At 48.3% G+C, this 21527-nt stretch overlaps 2 protein-coding genes across 6 annotated transcripts in view; both read right to left on the bottom strand.

Moving 5' to 3' along the window:
* Positions 1 to 21527, bottom strand: part of SRCAP (Snf2 related CREBBP activator protein) — a 32371-nt gene that overhangs the window by 9991 nt on the left and 853 nt on the right. For 2 of the 5 annotated variants that reach the window (XM_088655376.1, XM_088655377.1), the window contains exons 2-26: positions 16538 to 16611; positions 15236 to 15468; positions 14695 to 14937; positions 14345 to 14530; positions 13891 to 14031; positions 12089 to 12305; positions 11553 to 11836; positions 11164 to 11251; positions 10970 to 11059; positions 10207 to 10362; positions 8991 to 9244; positions 8739 to 8916; positions 8284 to 8420; positions 6792 to 6961; positions 6499 to 6691; positions 6279 to 6415; positions 5846 to 6032; positions 5517 to 5686; positions 4598 to 4947; positions 3590 to 4120; positions 3340 to 3507; positions 2442 to 2672; positions 1727 to 2053; positions 1267 to 1508; positions 790 to 1154 (exon numbers count right to left, since the gene is read on the bottom strand). In XM_088655376.1, the coding sequence (XP_088511502.1) occupies positions 790 to 1154; positions 1267 to 1508; positions 1727 to 2053; positions 2442 to 2672; positions 3340 to 3507; positions 3590 to 4120; positions 4598 to 4947; positions 5517 to 5686; positions 5846 to 6032; positions 6279 to 6415; positions 6499 to 6691; positions 6792 to 6961; positions 8284 to 8420; positions 8739 to 8916; positions 8991 to 9244; positions 10207 to 10362; positions 10970 to 11059; positions 11164 to 11251; positions 11553 to 11836; positions 12089 to 12305; positions 13891 to 14031; positions 14345 to 14530; positions 14695 to 14937; positions 15236 to 15280 (5090 nt within the window). In that variant the 5' untranslated portion in view covers positions 15281 to 15468; positions 16538 to 16611. Of the gene's footprint in view, positions 1 to 789; positions 1155 to 1266; positions 1509 to 1726; positions 2054 to 2441; positions 2673 to 3339; positions 3508 to 3589; positions 4121 to 4597; positions 4948 to 5516; positions 5687 to 5845; positions 6033 to 6278; positions 6416 to 6498; positions 6692 to 6791; positions 6962 to 8283; positions 8421 to 8738; positions 8917 to 8990; positions 9245 to 10206; positions 10363 to 10969; positions 11060 to 11163; positions 11252 to 11552; positions 11837 to 12088; positions 12306 to 13890; positions 14032 to 14344; positions 14531 to 14694; positions 14938 to 15223; positions 15469 to 16537; positions 16612 to 21527 lie in introns of all 5 variants that reach the window. The other 3 variants (XM_088655374.1, XM_088655375.1, XM_035135224.3) reach the window with 2 other exon arrangements.
* On the bottom strand, positions 17186 to 21337 carry LOC132593046 (uncharacterized). The gene has a single exon (XM_060281689.2). The coding sequence runs from the start codon at positions 21195 to 21197 to the stop codon at positions 17367 to 17369; it is 3831 nt and encodes a 1276-aa protein (XP_060137672.1). The 5' UTR covers positions 21198 to 21337; the 3' UTR covers positions 17186 to 17366.

Raw genomic sequence — 21527 nt, 5'->3', positions numbered from 1 at the left:
TTTAATAACAAAACATTCTTATATATGGTATATCCAAGTACAATGGTACCTCTACTTACGAATTTTTCTACTTACGAACGGAGCTCCGTCCGCCATCTTGGATGCGATTTAGATAGGGTTGCTTTGACTTACGAATTTTTTCTCCCAATGCATTCCTATGGGATTCGGCTTACAATTTTTTTTGACTTACAAATGTACGTTCGGAACGCATTAAATTCGTAAGTAGAGGTATCACTGTATGCCCAGTATACAAATAAAAATCTGTTCAATCTTATACAGTCCATTTCACCATAGCTTCTTACTAAGATACATAAGACTTCCTGTCACCACACAGTGTAGTTACCATTTCTGCTATCAGTTGCACTTAGAATTATTACTTTGTTCTTTTTATGTTATCTCATAGTTTCTTATACCTTTTCGTACCCATTCTCGTTAGTTGTTGTTATTTTACACGGAAATCATTCCAATGCTGCCATAGATGCCACCCCACTATTGTATTTTTCTAAATGTTTCTTGAACGTGTCCTGTTTTTGAATAAAGCTCTGCTTTGTATTGCCTCTCAGCCTGTTTGTCATTTGTGCCATTTCGGCGTATTCTAGTAATTTATTCTGCCAATCTAGTTTTGTTGGAACCCTCTCCCCATTCCAGTTCATTGCAATCAACATTCTTGCAGCAGTGGTTGCGTACAGAAAAATCTCTTTTACATTTTTTTACATCTTCATACCCCCCCTCTCTCTGTTTTGCTGCCACCCCCCATAAAAGGTTTACCTCCCCACAAAAAGATGCTACCTCTCTATAATGTCTGTCAGTTCCTCAATTCGCTGCTGCGGCTTCAAGATAGCCTGGGCCAAGGTGTCTGCCCGCTGCCAGTGAGTCTCGAGGCGATGGGGGTCCCTTTGCACTTGTGCTGCATAACAGTGTGCATAGCTAGCCCCTCTGCAGCCCTTGGGCTCTACTTCCTGGGCTGGTGCTGCTGCTGGCTCCTCTTCCTCCTCTTCCTCCCTCCAGAGAGGGGGAGCAGGGGGGAAAAGAGTGCAAAAGTGTAGCACCTCAGTGCCGTAAATTGGCACAAGGTTGCAGTGTTGCTCGTTGAGGCGGAAGAGCCGGTCGAGGCGCTCTTCCTTCTGCTTCTTCCGCTTCTCTTCAAGTGATTCCTGCAGGCCAGAGAGAACGGAGCCAGTCAGAGAGAACAGAGGCCAGGGCAATAACAGCCTCTAGGCCACCCCACTCCTCGATCCCCCCCCAAGGCCTCCGGCAGAAACTCACCAGATAGAAGGGTGAGCGAGGTGGGGGAGGCGGCTGCCGCCTTGGCCGTGGGGCCAGGACAGAAGGGGGCGGGGGCGGTGTTGGGGTGGTGGAACGCAGTGTTAACATCTCTGGCTCCTCCTTGGGCACTGCGCTCGAGGCCATCTGGGAAGTCATAGCTGGGGAGGTGTTGGCGGCAACAGTGACGGTGGCCGCTGGAGTGACCGCAAACGAAGTCGCTATCGGGGGTGTGGCAGCTGCAACTGAAAAAAGGGGGGGACAGAAGGGGAATCAGAAGGGCTGCTGGGGAAAAGAGAAGAAACTAAACTCTACTAGAAGATGGTGCTTTGGCATTTCACATTATCATTTCCACCATTTCCAGAGCTGATGCTGACTCCCAAGATGGTGAGGAACTCTTCCCAACCCCACAGTTGTCTAAGATGCACGAATCGCTACACAAGGTGCTGGGAAACATGCTTACCCAGCTGTTGCTCCAGGCTGGGGCTTGGCGCCTGTACCATTCGCAGCATGGGTCTCACAAGGCCCTGCAGGGGAGCTGGTGTGGGCACCCTAACTGGCACCAGTGGCTGAGCGGGCAACCTGACAGGCGGCACAGGAGTCATGGGGAGCGGGGCTCGTTGGGCCATGAGGGCCGCTGGGAGACCAGGCAGTGTGGCAGCAGTTGTTGCTGTAGCAGGGCGCAGAGATGGCTGCTGCGGGCCAGGGGAAGGGGTCAACAGGCCATCTCGAGGAGCCTGACGCACAACAATCTTCACCACACCGGAGCTGTTCACTGCTGATGAGGGCACTGTGGGGGCAACAGCAAAGAGAGAGGCTACACTGCGGCTCTCAAACAGAGCTGTGCCATTTCTAATTATTCCTACCAGACATTTATTTTATGCCGGTGCTGAAGGAGAAGCCTCAATATAGGACAAGGACATGGCAATTCAGAGAATGCTTGGGTGATGGAGGGTTGGACCAATGTAGGGAGCAGGGCAGAAGGAAAGGGAAGTGGAAGGCGGCCAGGGTGGAGCAACAGATGCCATACGAGGGAGGATGAGAACAATATGCTGTTGGGGACACAGAAGGAAGGTTTACTGACCCAAAGGCAAAGTCACCCAGGCCCTCAACCCACAAAACCACATTGCCTTCCAAGAGCGGGAGGGCAACCCCCAGGAATCCAGATACTGACTGACCTTGGGTGGCAGCAATGGGGACGCTGATAGTTGCTGTGGAAGCCACAGCTGCTGCAGCTGTGCTGGTAACTGGGACAGGCAGGATGGTGGGAGGCTGGTGGCCTGGCACAGCCTGCACCCCAACTGGGGCCTGCCCAGCCTGCTGAGCCATGGCCTGGATCAAAGCAACCTGTGCTGGCTGGCTGATGATGTGGTGCTGCCCCCCGGCCGACACCAGGTGAACTACATTCCCTAGATGGGACAGGAGGGAGAGACCATTAACTACTCAGCTACCTGCCTTGCCTGCAGATGGTGGTCAAACTTCCCAGTGCATGTGTAAGCCCTCCTGCAGAGATCCCACCATAGAAACAGTGGACCTCTATGTCAGGAAAGGCTCTGGAGTTTCCTGTATCCCTCGGGTCACCGGATGCCCCACAAAGAGGCATCAGGAGCTTAGAGGGACTGCTCTGATAAAAAATATTTCTTCCACTGTACCCATTTCCTACCAATTCTGGTATTACTACTTCTCTGCATATTCATATTGCAAGGTTTTTATTTTGCATCCAGATCTATGAGGAAAATTTTTCAGCGCCGTTTCAAAGGAGGACTCAGGCAATGGGAGTGGAACAGATTATCTGCTGCAGAAGCAAGCCGCGTCAGAGGGCAAGTGGAAAGCTCTCCCATGGAGACCCCGGCACATGGAAAACAAGCCAGTCAAGAGAGCAGAACCCTCCCCCAAAGACAATCATTATGGAAGGCTCAATGAAGTGATACTGGAGCCCGCCCGCCCTACCAACTATCTCCAGTAGCACAGTAGTCTAGCAACCGACACACTGTGCAGAGCTGCCCATCAGGCTCTGACAGGACACAGAGGAGAAAAGTGAGGTTGGGATGGTGGGGAGCTGGGGGGTTTACCTACTTGGCAGCTGTCGGGCTGGCTGAGGCATAGTGACCTGCCGGACCTGTGTACCCGTCAAGGTAAGCTTGTTGCCTTGGATTTGGAAGGTGAGGGGTTTGCTCCCTGGAGCACTCTGCAGCGGCCGGTTGGCCAGTGAGGCAAGCTGCCCGATGCTTACCACTTCGCCCGCTGCAGTGAAAGAAGATACAGGTTAGGCTTGGGAGATGATCATACCGTGCTGCCTCCTTCCCAGCGGTCTCTCCATACTTACAGGGCAACCGTGCCTGCATATCCGGGGACAGCAGAAGCCTTTGCTGAAGGCCTCCAGCAGTTGCGAAGTTGTAGCCTGGCAAGGCGGACACAGCAGAATGGATGTTCATGGGCTTCATCACGCCTCCTATGGTGCCTGTGCCCATGGTGCTGGTTGACTGCTGGGCTGTAGCAGCTGGACTCAAAGTGTTGGTGGGTGGCAGCTGCTGTCCAATGGGGGAAACACCCAAGGTGCTGATGGGCGGTGGCGGCTGCCCCACAGAGGACACACCCAAGGTGCTGATGGGCAAAGGTGGCTGCCCCATGGGAGGGACACCCAAGGTGCTGATGGGCTGGGTGTTGATTGGCTGCTGCTGCCCCAAGGACGTGGTGGCTAAGGTGTTCATGGGCTGCTGCTGCCCCACAGGGGCTGGCAGTGCACCAGGTTTCAGTGAGAAAGATGCTGTGGTGATGGGAGGAATAGGAGATGGCTGGAGGAGGGGTCGGGGAGCATTTGGGACCAGCTGAGCTGCAGTGATCGCCACAGGTAGGACTGTGGAGAAAGAGGAAAAGATTACAGATTTGTAGTGTCTCCTGCTCTAGCCCTGGTCTCATTTAAAAAGAAAAAGAAAAGAAAAGAAGACATTGCTTTGTTCCCAGTGACGTAAAAGAAAACTTTTCTCACCCTATCTCTGCCTTTACTAATCCTTCCAAGCAATACCCTCTTCTCTCGCATTCAGATACAGGATTGAAATTGTTCCAACACACAAAATGGGCACATTCCCCCCTGCAATTCACGTGCTACTAGCTTTAAAAAAAACCTTTTGTTTTTAGAGTGAGTGAGATTTGACACCCCAATACAGAATACTTGTATGCCAGAGAGGTAGATACATTTCAGGCAGTAAAACGTCTTAGTACATCACTGTAGAGAAGAACTTGAGATGCCAGGGCTCAATTGAGAAAGTGAATTAGCTCCCAGCCCCCTTTCCCCCCTCCCCGTTACCACTGCTTTGGGATCTCTGAATCTTACCCTGCGGAGTAGAGGCCTGGCCTTGCAGCAGAGCAGCAGCTGTGTTGTTCTGGCTCAGTGTAGGCACTAGAGTCTGGGTCTGTGGTCTGATGGAAGGAGGCACTGGTATTGACATGGTCACTGGTGAGGAGGGCAAAGGGATGGGCATGGGGAGAGAGACCGCAACAGGGAGTGTGGGGGGCTGCACTGGTCCTGACAAGACTGGGCCCGGGTGTTGGATGGGGGCCAGAGCAGGCGTCAGTGTCTCTGGAAGGACAGGGGCGATGGGCTTTTGCAGAGGAGTTGTGGGACGAGGGCTGTTCACCAGCACCACAGTTCGGTTCTCCGGCTTGGGCACTGGCTGAAGCATCCTGTGGGTAGAGAGTCCGATTTAGAACTAACACACTGGAAATCCTCTTCTCACAAAATCTGTGTTCTCTACAACGGAACCCCTATTAGGCGAATCTCAAGCACAACTACTTTACTTTCTCTGCCTTAGCTAAGGGAATATTCCGAGTCAGGATCCTGGGAAGTCACTAAGGTGAGGGCTTTGCAATTAGTCCGTATTCTGCCGTGCAGCTGAGAAGAGGCAAAACCTGATGTCAGCCTCTTCTCCATGCTAGAAGGCTTCCTGCATTCTCCAGCATCGACAAATCCAAGGCCAGGATAAAACGCTTAATGGTGCTTTTCTAATACTAGCAGCAACGTTATGGGGTGTGCAGACTTTGGACAGCAAAAAACAAAGGCAGTTTTAATGTTTGATGTTTTGCTGTAGTTTTATAATTTATTGGAAGCAGCCCAGAGTGACTGGAGCAACCCAGCCAGATGGGTGGCATATAAATAAATATCATCATCATCATCATCATCATCATCATCATCATCATCATCAAACCACTTCTGGAAGCTGCCCACTATTGAGAATGAGAAGAATCACAGGTACCTGTTAACTTTCATCTTGACAGGCTTGGGTCTGGGAGGAGGGTCTGGGGACTCAGCAATCTCCTCAATCAGTTTCCTTGTCACCTTCCACTTGGGCAGGAATGTGTCTGTCTCATAACGGGACACACGGCCCTCCAAGTTGATCAGATCGAAAATGCCCAAGTCTGCATGCTGTAAAAAGCAAGGCCCATATGCAGGAAATAAGCACCATCCCAATAGGGTCTGGTTACACATACACATACCCCTTCTTGCCCCAAAGACAAATGATCTCTCGCCCAACCTGGAGCATCTCCCTCTTCTACTAAAGCAGCAAAGAGAGAACAAACTTGCCTTGAAAGGGTCGTTATCAAGGGCATGGAGGATGAGGGAAGCTGTGTTGAAGCAGATGCCTTCTGTGATAAATGGCGAGTGGATTGGCCGTGGGTCAAAGAGGTTGGGGTGGTTGCAGACCTTGCGGAGCTGCATCAGGATGTTGATGACGCTCATGAAGTGTCCCGTTGCCAATGTCTCCTTGGTGCTAAAAGAGAAACCAGGCACAGGGTGAGCCAGATTCAGAGGTGCCAAGCATCAGAATAACAGCTGCTGATGTTAAAGAGGAATGGCATAATAAAGGATGGCTTGTCCAGCATTGAGTAACCAAAGCCAAAGAATAAAACACTGGGCTCATCCTCCAGAGCTGCTGCCCCCCAGCCCTCTGAGAGCCAAGCAATCCCTAGTGCAGCACCCCCTCCCTCCCTGCCCTCAACTAGCTTTCTGTACTTACGTAGCCTGGGCCATGAAATCATCGTAGAGATAACGCTGGCGCTTGGAAAGCCGACACTTGATGACATGTTCGTATTTCTTTGGCATTTGCTTCTCTACATCCACTTTCACTCTCCGCAGCAAGAAGGGCCGCAGCACCTGGGGAGGTGGAGAGAATCAATTCCCATTTGCCTTCCAACCACGCCAGCTGCTCTCTGTACCCTCACCCCCACCCTGCTCACCTTGTGTAGCCTCTTCACCAGGTTCTCATTGTACTCCTGACTGCCCTCAATCATGCCCGTCAGTGGGTTGGAAAACCACTCCTTAAACTCGCGGTGGGACTGGAAGACATGGGGCATCAGGAAGTGCATGAGGGACCACAACTCCATCAGGCTGTTCTGGAGAGGAGTTCCGGTCAGCAGAAGCCGTCTCTGACTGGAACAGGAATAGGACAGGACAGTGAGAACCTCTGAGAGGGAGGCTTTCCCCCACCCTGCGCCCCGATCTCAAGCCCACCACCACACACAACCCTCACCTGTTGAAGTTTAGCAGAGACTGCCAACGCTGAGACTTGAAGTTCTTAATGTTCTGAGCCTCATCCAAGATCAGATACTTCCAATTCTTGCGTCGAAAGGCCTGGTGGTCCTGCAGTACCAGCTTGTATGAGGTGATGCAGATATGAAAGGCATTGGGCTTGGTCCAACCCTGAGTACAAACAGGGAAGGCTTACAATTGTGACCAATAACGCAAGAGGCACCAAGCTCAATAGCTGTAGACCTGCGGCAGGGAACTTCCAGCCCTGAGTTTCTTATTTTGATATTTATTTAACAAAATTTATATACCACTTGATTGCAAAAAAAAACTTCTAAGCATTTCACAAAGATAAAAAACACATTAAAAATATTGATAGAAAGCAGTTAGAAACAGATTTTTAAAAACATTCAAAAGAGATAAAACACATGAAACATTCTACATGTCTGAATTGGCTTGGATAAACAAAAATGATTTAAGCAAAGAGTCTATAGAGGGTCCTGCACTACTTATTTAAGAACAATACTGATCTAAGAACCCCTTATTTCAGCCTTAAATACATTCCAGACTATTATCAAGTAATTTGGAGACTAAAACTAACTAAAACTCTTTAATATCTCTACTTAAGGTTTCCCTACCTTATGTTTCCTGAAGTACCAAAGAATTCAGCCACCAACATGTCTTATTCAGAGAACCATAGAAAAGTACAATTGGAAGGGACCACAAGGGTCATCTAGTCCAACCCCTTGCAGTGCAGGAATCTTTTGTCCAACAGGGGGCTTGAATCCATGACCCTAAGGTTAGGAGTCTCCTGTTCTACCAACTGAGCTATAGAGGTGGGCTTCATATTCCTTGTGTGCCAGCACAAAAATACTATAGCATGATTTGCCCATGTTTCACCAACTGGTTTCCCCCCAAAATGAATAGACACACATAAATATGGTTACATACAAACACAAATCAATTCCGGAGTACAACTTGTGCGTCGTTTAACAACATGAGGTAATCTCTATCCCCTGGACTCATATGACACATACTATTTCAATACTTTCTTTCTGTGCTTTTGGGAAATTATGCTAGCTATATGTCTTCTATTGCAAGCTACATATGGATCAGAGACTGCATTACAATTACCTACAAGCATCATCTCAGTTTCCTTAAAACAGATCTCTCATTAGCACAGTGTGACCACCAAACCTAATTTAGCACCATACATGCTACCCAAAATAATGGTAATAGTCTAGTTTCTCACTTTGTAGACTAACCACCCTTTTCGATTTACTTAGAACCAGATGGTGGGGGAGGGAAATCTTTTAAATATTTTATCAAAGGACCCATAGAAGTCAGAATGTTTCCTGGAGGAAAATGATACCCAACATTACATTTTTTTCAACCACAAAGACACCTTTTATGCTTAACTGGAGATTTAAAACCATTTACATTGTGAGACACAAAACCCATCTTAGGTCCCAGCTGCAAAGCTAGAGTTCCCTCACCTGCCGTTTTAGCTTACGCTCCTTCTGTGCCCCGTAGTAGGTGAGGATCTTGAAACTGGGGCACCAGCGCTTGATCTCCATCTCCCAGTTCAGTATCACGCTGGTGGGAACGATAATCAGGTGGGGGCCCCAGCTGCCTACAAGAGCACACAAGCACAGCAGAGAAGCTTCAATGACTCTGGAGACCAAGGCTGCCTCTGTGCCTCACTCCTCAGCCACATGCCCTCCCCTGAGCAAATCCAGCTCTCTCCCCTCCAGAGCTTGCTCTCCATAGCCCATTTGTCCCCAGAATGGAGCTGTTAAAGCCAGGTTGCCAAAGGGAACAGTGACCACTAAAAGCACTGAGAGCATGAATTTTGTTACTCCACATCTTAGAAGGTTTAAGATGCCATCTACTGCTTCTAGCAAGAAGCCCATTCTCACCCTCCATTCTCTTCTCAAAGTCCCTGACCCACCCTTTTCGCAGGCCAGATGCGCCAGCAGCGAGATCGTCTGGATTGTTTTGCCAAGCCCCATCTCATCCGCCAGAATACCATTGAGTTTCTTCTCATACATGGTGACCAACCAGTCCAGACCAATGTGTTGGTATTCTCGCAGTGTCCCACGCAACAGATAGGGAATAGGCGTCTTAACCTACATGGGAGAAGGGCAATATAATTTGCCTGCTTTATTCCACTGCAACCCCCTGCAGATTCCCTCTGACTCACCTGCGTAGTATCCAAGGTATAACCTTTGGGTTGCAGGCTCTCCGCTGCAGCTGCTATGTCTGTGATCTCCTTCTTGGGCCCTGGGGCTGGAGTCGAGTCATTGTCTCCCTCACCACCACGATCCTCATCCTGCTTCAGGAGATACTCAACACCAAAGTCCTCCTCCTGGCTCACAGAAGCTTCTTCCTCCGCACCTTCCATGGCATCCTGCTCTTCACTTTCATCCTGCTCACTCCCCACCTCTTCTGTGGAATCTGAAAGAATTAGCAATGTCAGGACAAAAAGCAGCTGGGCAACTTATTGCTATCATCTTCAAATCAGTGCCTTACAAACTACATTGCTCTATACAAGAAATCATTTGTTATGTGCCACAAATTCCATCAAGACAAATGCAGCATGTTAAGTTGTTTTGGGACAAACATTTCTTCAAAAACAAAATCTGATCCCAAGACTGAGGCAAATACTTGAGGAAACCTGCTAAGAATACCTTCAGCTACAAAGAGGAGATAATATTACCTCGGTTTTCGAACAGCTTAGTTCACGAACTTAGAACCTGAATGCTACAAAACCACAAGTAAGTGTTTCGGTTTTCAAACTTTTTTCTGGAAGCCGAACATGCTCCATTTTGAGTCCCCCTATGTTTCCTGTTGCGCTGCTAATTTGCATCCCCCCATTGTAATTCAAGCCTTCCCTTTCCGATTGCAGTGTTCTGAGGTGATATTTGGAGCTTATATTTGGTGCTTTTGTTTTTGCTATTTATTTTGCGTTTTTTGTTTTGAGGTTTTTTCAGTTAATTTGTTTCTGTGACTGTGTGGATCCCAGTTCAGCTACTGACTGTGTGACTGCGGAAATGGATAAAAGCCCCCCATCCAAACAATGACTATCATCAGTGCAGGTAAGAAAAAAAATATTTTAATTTTTATCATCTACAATACTGTCTTATTTATTTTATAGTACAATACATTGTTTACTGCTTTCATATGGATCAATGGTCTCGTAAGATAGTAAAATTCATGTTAAATTGCTGTTTTAGAGGTTGTTTTTAAAAGTCTGGAACGGATTAATCCATTTTGCGTTACTTTCTATGGGAAAGCGCACCTTGGTTTTGGAACAGACTTCTGGAACGGATTAAGTTTGAGAACCAAGGTACCACTGTAATTACATACAAGATTCAATTACTTTCCAAAGTTACAAGACCCATTCCCTTTCTTTATACCTGACTGGCTACTGCTGTCTTCTTCCTCTGACTCTTCCTCATACTCAGAAGTGCTGGGCTCCGAGGCCTCGGATGAAGTGTCTGACTCCTCCATTTCAAAGTCTGAGGTATAGGCGCCAGCGTATTTCTGCAGCAACTCATCCATGGGCAGCTCACCTGCCACAGGGAAAGAAAGCACAAGATTATGCCCAAACACTAAGATAGATAGTTCTCTTCTCGGATCTCTGATCACATCCTGTTGGTGTTGAAGTGGCCCTCTGGTTCTGTAACCCAGTTACAAATTAGAACAGGGGGCTCCATCTTGGAAACCCCAGCCTAGGTTTTGGGTTCAATGACTTATCCTTTCCGAGCTCACCAAACCTTGCCCATCAGTTCAAATCAGCCCCTTTTAGACTTACGTTGACAATACTGCTTTATCTTCCCATGGTTGTGGAAAGAAATGGAAATAGGCGTAGTGCAACCAATATAGGCCCAACTCAGTTCACCAACAAGTAAGGTTGGTCTACTAAGTCAGATTACAGGTTCCAGGGCAACTGGAAACACTTGGGGGTAGGGAGTACTCCAAGAAATACAATACTGAGTTGGGGCAGGTGCTTACCCTGGCCCTACGTCCCTTTAAGAGCAGAAATTCTGGGAACGATGGTTCACAGACCTAGCAGACATTCGGAAACACAATTTAGTAATAAAGCGAATAGTGTTCAGGGCCCAGAGAATGAAAATCCTGACCCCCATTTGCCACCCCAGCCACCATCTGTCTCCGAACCTTCCTTGGCCAGCTCATTCAGCTCCTGGCTATGATCCACATCTCCTTCCAGCTTTTCTTCTGCATCTATTGTTTCCTCTTCATCTTCAGCTACAAGAGGAAGGATGCCCTGTGTTAAAAGAATTCCAGCACTGGTCCCTGCCTCAAGTTTCCAACGTGCTCAGTCAACCGCAGACCCAAAATAACAGGCTCACCTTCCTCCTCATTGGCAGTGAACTCCTCATCCTCTTCATCGGGCTTCCAGGGTTTTTTATTCCTCTGAGTAACGGGCTTTGGCTTCTCCTGCCAAATATGAGAAAGGGCTTTCAAACCTTTAGCAGTGCGTGTGCATGTCACAGAAAGCAGGACAGAAATTTGGCAACAAGTATCCTCAACTAGCTTAATCTTTCCTGCTTTCTACAGCTAGGCCCTTGTCTGTCCAGGCCCAGCCTGATCCCTTGCCTGACTCTGTGTCCCTTTCCTACCTGCTAGTGATGCCCATCAAAGTGTGACTGCATGATGGTCAGAATTCTGTAGCTGCATGTTCTAAGTAAAGTTCCCTACACATCTGAACTCAAGACTTGCCCATAAACCAGCAGCACACCTTTAACTTCTTGGAAGTCTGTTTTTCCTCCTGCTCCTCTTCCTCTTCACTGTCACCCTCCTCCTCTTCATTTTCAGAACTAGAGGCACAAGGGGGCACACTGAAGGAGTTCTCCAAAATTTGGGGTGGCAGTGACTGCAGCAGCTCTTCCAGGGGCAGTTCACTCTCCTGCTTTAGCAACTCAATCTCCCGTTGCTGAGTCTCTGAATCATTCCCTTCCTGCTGCTCTTCTACTTCGATAGTCTCCTCATCATCCGACTCCTCATGGGGTTGAAAATCCCCATCTGCCAGAGAAGGAAGAGGGGAGTGGTCAGACACAACTCCTTGGGGCTTACACAGTCTCTCCTCAAAAGAAGCACACATTACAATTCTACCATGTTTGGTTGGGCAGGAGTAGGGAAGGGCACGGAAGTTCCCCCCCTGCAATTACATTCACAGGATGTAAGCCATATAGGGGTACCCGTGTTGAGCTAGCCCTGGATGGGCTGGGGCTGGGCAGTTTCAGAGAAAAGGGTTGAGACTTTTAAGTTTCTGACCTTCAACCTCAGTGAGGTGACTGGGGGGTGGTGGGCTAGAGGCAGTAGAGCCCGCATGGGAGCCACCGGTCTTGCTGGGTACTGGAAAGGTCTCATTGAGGCTCTGGGTCAGTAGGTCCGAGTATTTCTCTGTCTGGCCCACTATGAAGTCTAGCTGCAGGTCCAAGGCTTTTTTCCGTTTCTCCTCCAGACGTGATTGCTGCTTGAATTGCACAACCTGAGGAAAAAGAATTTTAGAGGGAAGTCTCCAAGTTTATTCCCACAGAACCTGCTGTGCTAGAACTTGCTCTTGAGTTAAAGGCAACGTGGGCAAAGAGCTACTATCTCCTCTTAAGTCTTCACTAGCCCTGTGCACACAGTGCCACTCTTTTCTCTGCAACTTTAACCTTGCAATTTTTCAAAGCTACTAAAAAGCACTTTGTTATTCAGGTAAAAGCAAGAAACCCCAATTTAGTTATTTGGAACAGTAACTCCAATTACAAGTAATAAAAGCAACTGATGCTTTGAGACAGAGCAGAACAATTCATTTCACTGCTGTAGGAGAATAAACAAGAGTATAATTTGCCTCAGCTTTTTAATATGAATACAGAAGTGAAGAACGAATGAGAGTGGACATATATAATTTATATAATAGAGAAAACCTCCAACTAACTGCATGATTTATGTGTTTGAAATTCTATGTTTGTTATACTTTATGTATTTTGTCTAAATGAAATCATTCATATGTGTGTGCAGGGCCGTCTTAAGGTCCTCGGGCGCCCTGGTACAGGGATCCCTTGACCGCGCGCCCCCCCACTCTTAAAAAAAAGAAAAGAAGGAAAACTCTTACCTGGTGTGCCGGGTGGCAGGAGTTTCACGGTGGCCCCCGCACCTCACAGCGGGGCTGCGCTGTGCCGGAGGCCGCTGGATAAGCAACCCGGGAAAAAGAGGTGCTGCTGAGGCACGACAGGAGCTGCTCGCGGCCGGGCCGCCTCCGAGTGTCGCGGGCCATTTCCGTGGCCCGCCTGCCGAGCTCCGCGCGCCGGCCAGAGACGCAGCTGGGTGAGTGCAGGATGCGGCCGTCAGGGTTTCTTCCCGCCAACAGGGCGCTGCGTTTCATTGGTAGAGGTGCTGCCATGTGGCGTTGCCTCTACCAATGAAACGCAGCGCCGGGGTGAGGGATGACCATGGCGCTGCAGAGCGGAACAGGGTCCTAGTGCCCCTGTTCCGCTCGCTTACCTCCCTGCTCTCCCGGCATGGCTGGTGGAGGAAAAAGGGAAGCCGCCGCAAAGCTCCCGCACTTGCTGGGGCGCCCCTCAGCGGCCCCCTGATCGCCCAGGCGCCATGGTGCATTGCGCCACTGGAGTCAATGGGCGAGCCGGGCCTGTTTGTGTGTGTGTGTGTGTGTGTGTGTGTACACACACACACACACACACACACACACACACACACACACTGTATGTATACCTATATCAGGCATCCCCAAACTTCAGCCCTCCAGATGTTTTGGACTACAATTCCCATCATCCCTGACCACTGGTCCTGTTAGCTAGGGATCATGGGAGTTGTAGGCCAAAATATCTGGAGGGCCGCAGTTTGGGGATGCCTGACCTATGAATGAGAGAAATTCCACCAACAAACTGTGAAGGCAAGAAATTCACTCAACCCTTCTATGGATGAATCCACAGTATTTTTGATTAGGCAGAGTAGAGGCAACCAGCTCCAGACACTTGGCTCAAGGTGTGGCTCTTGTATTCAGAGTATAGCTATGCCAGCAAGGCCTGCATGCTGCTTTCATGATGCCAGACAGGTGCCTCATGTACCTTCTCTACGTTGCTCCAGAATTGCTTGACCTCTTTGGCGATGGATGAGGCAATACGGCGCAACTTGGCCTGCTCCTCCCGTTTGGCTCGTTCTTCTTTTTGCTTCTGCTCTTCGTGGTGTCTGATCACCATGCGCACCACCTGCAAGCAACAATGGAAAGAAGGACCATGTTAATAATCACAAGTCTTCACAGATTTCCACGGCTCTAAACAGTTCTTCCTAAATCTGGGTCATAGGGAAGAGCTAGTTCCACTTCACTAAAGTGGATGGAAACCCTCTAGGGACACACATATTATACTGCTTTTCTGCAACAGCACAAGCTACAAGCCTAGGGTGTTACAAAATTGCATGATTATGAAATGCCCTTAAACCCAGAGATTAGAATGCATGTGTGAAAACTGAAAGAGATGGGTTAAATGTTTGGAGAGTGGCAGCTGTTTCCATCAAACTCACCTTCCTCGCAACACCCCTCTTCCATCGGCGCTCTTGGGCAAAGTCAGCAGAGAGCCACTGCATCTCCTCGCAAAGATAATCCCAATGCACTTTGGGCCGGACTGGCTCAGGCACCTTTGACAGCCGTTTCATGGACCAGAACCCTTCCTTCTTCATTTCTGCAATGCGGTTTTCAATCTCTGCCTCCTGAAATACATCCCCCAAGTCAGTTAGCCCAAAACACACTATCCCTGTGAACTGCAGCTTGGAAGGACCAACTGCACAGAATGTTCATGTAGATTGTGTAATGTTTATGCCCAACTCAAGAGGGCAGAAGGGGCCAAATGATCCCTGGACCCTGTGTAGCTTACATGCTTGGCCTGCTCAGCAATCTCTGCGTGTGTCTTGTCCCACATGCTTGCAGGGTCCGGGGAGGTGTACATCCCGGGCGGCACAAGGGCTCTGTTCTGTGTCTTGGGAACATCAAAGCCTGGGTGACTGTCCAGCGAGGAGTCGTGGGTGAGATGTGGTGGCGAGATGCTGCCAGTTGAGGCAGGTGAGCCCGAGGAGGCTGGTGACACTGGGTTACTGCCTGTCATTCTGTCCGATGCAGTCTGAAATGAACAAGAGGAGACAAATGAGGGTAGAAAATTATTATAGTGGCCTTAATGCTAGAAAGGAACCTAACGGGTCTGGGGAGCTTGTCTAGGTAGAGCATCAGAAGAGCGTCCCTTGTTCTGACTCTCACAGATGCTCTTTATGGTATAATGCTCATCCACATACTTCATTAAGGCAGTCAAAATTCATTCTGAAGACCCCTGATGAACTGCAGTGCTTTGAAAAACTGTAATCCAGTAAGCGGCCTCAAAACACAGGGCCTTGCACTGGGATTCCCCTCACCTCCAACTCTACCTGTGGGTGCAGCGCATGTTGCTGTTGGGGAGGACTGCTCTGCATTTTAGTTCTCTCTTGCTCTTTGCCTCTCGTCCCAACAGCTTCGTTTGCGGTTGTAGTGCTGGCTTCCTGCTCCAGTGCATGCTCGGAACCGGCCTCATTCTGCTCAGCCAGCCACTGGGACGAGCCGTCCAGCTCCTGGGTTCCTTGGCAGCCCAGCCTGCGCTCGGGACTGCCTGTCTCAGAATTATCTAGAGATTCATGAGGAAAAATCAGTCACATTGTGATCAGAGCCAGACTGAAAAGAACTGAAAGACACCCACTCAAGAACAAGCTAAAGGAAGATTTTCAGAGGAAGTGAAATTAAACGTCAAAATGACATTAGTATGCCCTCTGCCTACAATTTTACTTTCCTTTAACACAAAGTAAAGCACTAAAAATTAAAGAAGGAAAGGAATGCACCTTAAAAGCAGCTATTAACTAAAGAGCATAAATGTAAACCAAACAGTTCCCAGCTGATCAAATCTCATTTCTCACTATGTTTTTTCAAAAAAGAAGCTGTGAGTATAAATATGATTTGATTAATGATTACAGTGCAGGGAGGGGGGTTCTTTTTCCTTTTTTTTGCTGTTGCCAAAATCAGGGGAGGCCCAGAAAAATTTGCTTGGGAGCCGGATCAGGCCCCCAAACTAGGGGCTAGCCTCTCCTAATTTACAATCTACAAAAGATCTGGTGGCAAAAACCAGTAGAAAATTAATATATCCAACACAGTAGCTATCAAAAACACAACAGCATTAGGAAATCTCCATTGCTAAGTTTGTACACACAAGCATACATTTTCTGTTACAGAATAAATGTTTGGGTAATGTGACTCCAAAATGGAAAACAAAAAAAAAGTTTTCTCTCAAAGTTTGCATTTGATACTTTAATATTTTAGACACAAAAGATGTAAACCCTGCCTACAAGTAGAGGATTCACCTATCTTCCTCCACTGGATACATATTCTACTGTTTAGTACTAAATGCCTAGACTTTCCAAAAATTTCTAGGGGAGCTATGAACAGATATTGTAAAATTTATTTCATTCCTTTGAGCTGCAGTAGCTCAACAAGCAAATTAAGTTTAGTTGTAGCCAAGCCAGATTCTAGTACATAATAAATTATGGCCCATCAATATAGATGTTGGTGACAGAAAAAGCATTTTGAAAAGAAAATAAATCCAACACTGAGCTCAGAAAAACAGCCAAAGATTTAGATTTGCTTGATGTTCCTGCTTAAAACCCTGTTGCCAATTCCCCAAAGGTATTCAATTTCACTTGTACCTGCGTGAGCTGCGAACTCCTCTTGCTTGTCAGGCTGAACTTCCAGGGTTTCGCTTTCCTGGGGAATACTACACCTGAAAAAAGATGGAACTATTAGTCCAGAGAACACTTGTGTGTGTGTGTGTGTGTGTGTGTGTGTGTGGTAGATGCACAGAAGCCTATTCCTTTAGGTAAGGATCATTCAAACTTCCTCTCGGGACCCTGAACGACTCTGCCATAGGGTAAATCAAACCCTGTCTCTCTTTTATTGTTACGCAGACAGCATGGGAACAGCCTGTCCACGGGTTGTGGTGGAGAGTTTTACTGTATGCACCAGCTACCAAATTCAAGCCTATGAAAAGAGGCAGGAACCTGTTTGGGGTGCGGTTTGGTGAGCCACTAGGAGAATTATCTCACTTTCCCACCCACTTGATGGATTCTGAGTTGTCTAGCAGTGTCCTTTTCACTCACTCCCATGCCTAGGTATCCAGAGCCCAAAATATTCTCAGTATCTGGGGTGACCTGGCTGGATGAGTGGAGTATAACTAATAAATTATTATTTTGCCTTTTATTTTGCTTCCTATGTACCCACCTTTGCTTCAGAAGCGTGAATATTCTGCATGTCACCCTGATATCATTATCCCAGACTTTACTTCCCTTCTTGGCTTCATTCTTTTGAGAGATATCTACAACCCATGCATCCTGCTAGCTGAGATTTTGCAACTCAACTCTATTGCTAAGTGTCCTATTAACTCTCTGCTTCTATAGCTCAATTTTGTCCCTAGCTCATAAATAACCCACTATCTCCCAAATCTTTTGTTCCTTCCCTCTCACTCCACACTTAACCCAGTTACCTTGTAATTCTACCTCCCTGGCCTGACCCTGCTGACTCCATATCCTGCTTCAGCCTATCAGCCAGCCCCTGCCCTTCTACTTCCAATCCTGACACAGCCTCACCCTCCACATGTTGTGCCAGCCTCAGCGCCCTCTGTTCAACCTGCCCCAGAATGGAACTAGTCTTAACAGAACTCAATGGAATACCATTGGAAATTTCAGCCACCTTCACCCCCTTCACATGCAAACCAGCTGGGCCTTCACCCCACATTGCCCGCCTCATGGCATTATACCTTTTAATTGCAATTCCCATTACCCCATCCCGCCAATCTTTCAACTCTTGCTTTCCTGTTAATACGCCTGGACTTCGTCTCCCTGCCATAGAGTCAGGACTGCTTGCTTTTGAGCCACAAACTGTTACAGAGAGTCGAGAGACTGTCTGCTTAGATCCCAATACGTCCTTCACCCAGTGTACATTGCCTGATTGGCTTGTAAGCCCAAACACCCTTCTTCCCATCCCAGACACTGGTGGCTCAGGACTTGGTCCTCCTGACTTTACTGCTCCCTGACCTGTCACCATCATGTTTATTCGTTCTTTTATTCCAGCCCGCAATGGCCCTAAAGCAAGTCCATGCCCAGACCCAAGGCCTGCAGTCCAACCAGAACCTGGTCGTATTGTCGCATAATCTTGTGTTAGTGGCCTACCAAGCCATGGCAAGTACATTCCTTCTGGATGTTGCCTTGCTCTGTCATCAACATCCTTGGCCAGTGTCTCCAACTCCTTAACTTTCTCTTCCTGCCTCGGTAGTTCTGCTGGGGTCTGATCAGGTTCCTTCCCTGCCTCCTCCATCATAGGAACATGCTGAAAGCCCTCTATCCTGTTATCTGCCTCAGAGAAACATGACATCCCTTCCCGTCCAATTCTGTACCCCATCATAACCACTGGCTCACCCACTTTAACCCTAATTGCACGAGACCTCAATTCAGCTGATCGTGTCTCCCTCTGATCTAATTCACCCTTTCCCAGTTGCGTAGAAGCCTCCTTAACCATTCCCTTTTGCTGAGCCATCGCTGTTAAACTGGTCACAATCAACCCTGGAGCCCTGTGCTCCAGCACTCCACGACGGAATCCACATGAGCGTGTTGCCCCTTGATGTGGTACCAGTATTGGCCCTTGCCGTAATCCTGCCAACCCTGAAATTATTTTCCCCTTCAACTTGCGACGTTCCTCTTGACTTCCTATGGCAGTACGCTGTGAAAAATGTGATGATAGCACTGAGGAACCTGATTTTTTCAATTCAGCCACCTTCAGGCTTGATTCCACTCGACCTCGGGCCAGGTTCGTATCAGATGCCAACCAGGTTACTCTGGTATCTTCTTCAATTGGTCTTGCCCTTTGACTCAATATCACCTCCCTGGAAGGCACGCCTGCCATCTCCTGAGTTGGTCCTCCCAACTGTTCTTCTAATTCTGGGCTCCAAATTAATGTCTTCTCCTGAGAGGATACCTTTCTTCCCAGAGTACCTTGATGCTGCTCAGCCAATACAATCTCTCCTACACTTGTAACCTCCACTACTGGTCCTTGAAATGGTTCCACCAGCACCTTAGTATCACTCTGATCCCCAACTAATGCCTCTTTTTTTTCTCGAGATTCCTCCCTAGTAACCATCTCAGTTGAACCCAACTGCCTGGCTTCTTCCTGATCAAGTCCTACATGCTCTTTTGTCTCCCTTTGTTCTGGTTCTGCTAGATCTCCAACTTTCTCCTGACTAGTTCCTAGTTTCACCTCTTCCTCAGCCCCCATCTCCTGACTTTGCACAAGTACTTCCTCCAGACCTCCAGTTTCTTCTTGTGTTCCAGCTATTCTCTCTGGTGCTCCCACCGCCTCCTCCCTTCCTTCTTCCTGACCCATTGCAGTCATCTCTTCTGTTTCCCTCTGAGCTGCTCCTATCACTTGCTCAGCCACATCAATAGCCACTTTTATCATATCCTCCTTGACAGTCACCTCCTCAGTCTCTTCCTGACTTGTCACTACCAAACCCTCCCCCTCAATAAATGCCGCATCTCCCTTTGAAATTGACACCTCTGCCTCCCTCTTATCTTCCCCTAGCACTTTTTCAGCTTCCCCTTCCTCCACTGTGGCTACCATATCGCCAATCTCACCCTGACTTATCCCAGCCAAATCCTCAACTTGCTTTTGATCTTCTACTGATTCCACATCTTTCTCTGTAGTCACCTCCTCTACCTGCCTTTCATCTATTCCTGGTGACCCCTGATCTAGTGTTGATGGCATACTCTCTTTTTCAGTCTCACCCTCAACTTCTTCCTGACTTGCCACCACCAAATGCTCAGCCTTCTCCTCAGATGCGCCTGCCTCTCCCTCAGCAATCACCAACTCTGACTCCCTCAGATCTTCCTGTAGGGCTTCAGCTTTAACTTGATCCATTGATGGTGCCACCTCCTCTGCCTCTCCCCTGCTTGACTTCACCGAGTCTTCAACCTCCCCCCAACCCTCTGCTGATACCACATCCCCTTCCACAATCATGCTTTCAGCCTCTCTCTGATCTACCCCAGATACCCTATCTTCCCTTTCAATTTCCTCACCAAGCCCCTCCTCACCTGGTCCAACTGTCATCTCCGCCTCCCTCTTATCCAAAACTGGTTCCTCCTCTCCACTCAACACCTCAATTTCCCCCTGACCTAGTCCTACCAACTCCTCCTGGCCCCTTGCTAATATTGCATCTTCCTCTGCAGTCACTTCCTCTAGCTCTCTCTCATTTACACCTGACACCTTCTCAGTTTCTTTATAGTCCATTGCAGGTACCACATCCTCTTCCTTTCCGGTGACCTCTAGGATCTCCCCTTGACCCAGCCCTGACAATTCATCCATCTTCCCCTTATCCTCTGTTGATTCACCAACTTCTTTGTCACTCTCTCCCAGCTCCACAGACTCTGGCATCTTTTCAGCCTCCTCCACTGCCTCATCGTCTCTAACAGTTGCCTCAGCTTCCCCCTCTTGCAGTCCCATCAACTTTTGCTGTTCATCTCCCTTTTCAACCCTCTCTCCAGAATCTACACGGTCCTCTTCTACCAAATCCTCTTCTTTCCCATGGTCCGGCCCTGCCAACTCTTCAGTCCCATGTCCCCCCATTTCTAGAACCATTTCACCCTCTCCCACCAGTGCTTCTTCCTCATGAATAAATTCCTCTGTCTCCTGCTGATCCATTCCTTTTCCAGTCTTCCCCTCAGCTTCCCCCTCGTCTGGGCTCCCGGAAACACTGATTTCCTCCTGATTTGGTTCACTTGACTCTTCAGCTTCTTCTTTCTCTCTATTACTCTGGTGTTGAATTGCCTCAAGAACCACTGTCTCCAATTCTTCTGCTTTTCCCAGATCTGGTTCAATAATCTCCTCAGCCTCTTCCCCAGACATATCTAATGCCACATCTCCTTTCAGTGCATCCTCAGCCACCCCCCTATCCAGTTCTGCTAAGGGTTCAAATGTATCCTGGTCTGGTTCCATCAATTCTCCAGTAGCTGGTGCCTCATGTTCTTTTTCAACCTCCTCCTCTGTCTCCCCCTGACTTGCCTCCAGCAAGTCCTCAACCTTCCCCTCACTCGCCTCTGAGTCTTTAGCCTCCCCCTCACTTGCCTCTGAGTCTTTAGCCTCCCCCTCACTTGCCTCTGAGTCTTTAGCCTCCCCCTGTCCCACACCTGTCTCTGGAAGCAATCCAGATATCTTTCTCTCTGCCTCATTGGGAAGTCCTTCCACTGTGGTTTCTTCATTCACTACAGCCTCCTCTCCCTTCCTATCATCCTGAGCTTCAGCCTGCCCCTCCTCAGACTCCATGACTACATTAACCTTTCACTTATTTCTGGTCTGGTTTCTTGCAAAACTTTGATGGTGCTAAGTAACTGCAACCCACTCCCAACTTTTCAAGTATTATCCCTAGCCACTCAAACCCTAGAGCAGTGCAACCGCTCAAGTCCCAGATGATACCCGAATACCCTTTGAACTTGCCACACTTTAGCAGAACCCTTGCGCCCCGCTAAAAATCAATCCTTGTACCCGCAATCCTGCATTTATTCATTCATTGCACCCTAACCGCAAGCGATTCCCCCTCTGACCCCTAGTTTCTTTCTTTTTCAGCACAAGTTCGATGCCCTTTAATTTTCCCCA

This window comes from Zootoca vivipara, chromosome 12 (assembly GCF_965207765.1).
Source record: "Zootoca vivipara chromosome 12, rZooViv2.hap1.1, whole genome shotgun sequence".
Classification (NCBI taxonomy): domain Eukaryota; kingdom Metazoa; phylum Chordata; class Lepidosauria; order Squamata; family Lacertidae; genus Zootoca; species Zootoca vivipara.
Note: the sequence above shows the minus strand (reverse complement) of the source record. Positions and strands in the feature narration are given on the sequence as shown.

What these genes read in the sequence shown, in the direction of transcription:
- LOC132593046 (XM_060281689.2), bottom strand. Translation starts at nt 21,197, where the DNA reads ATGGAGTCTGAGGAGGGGCAGGCTGAAGCTCAGGATGATAGGAAGGGA.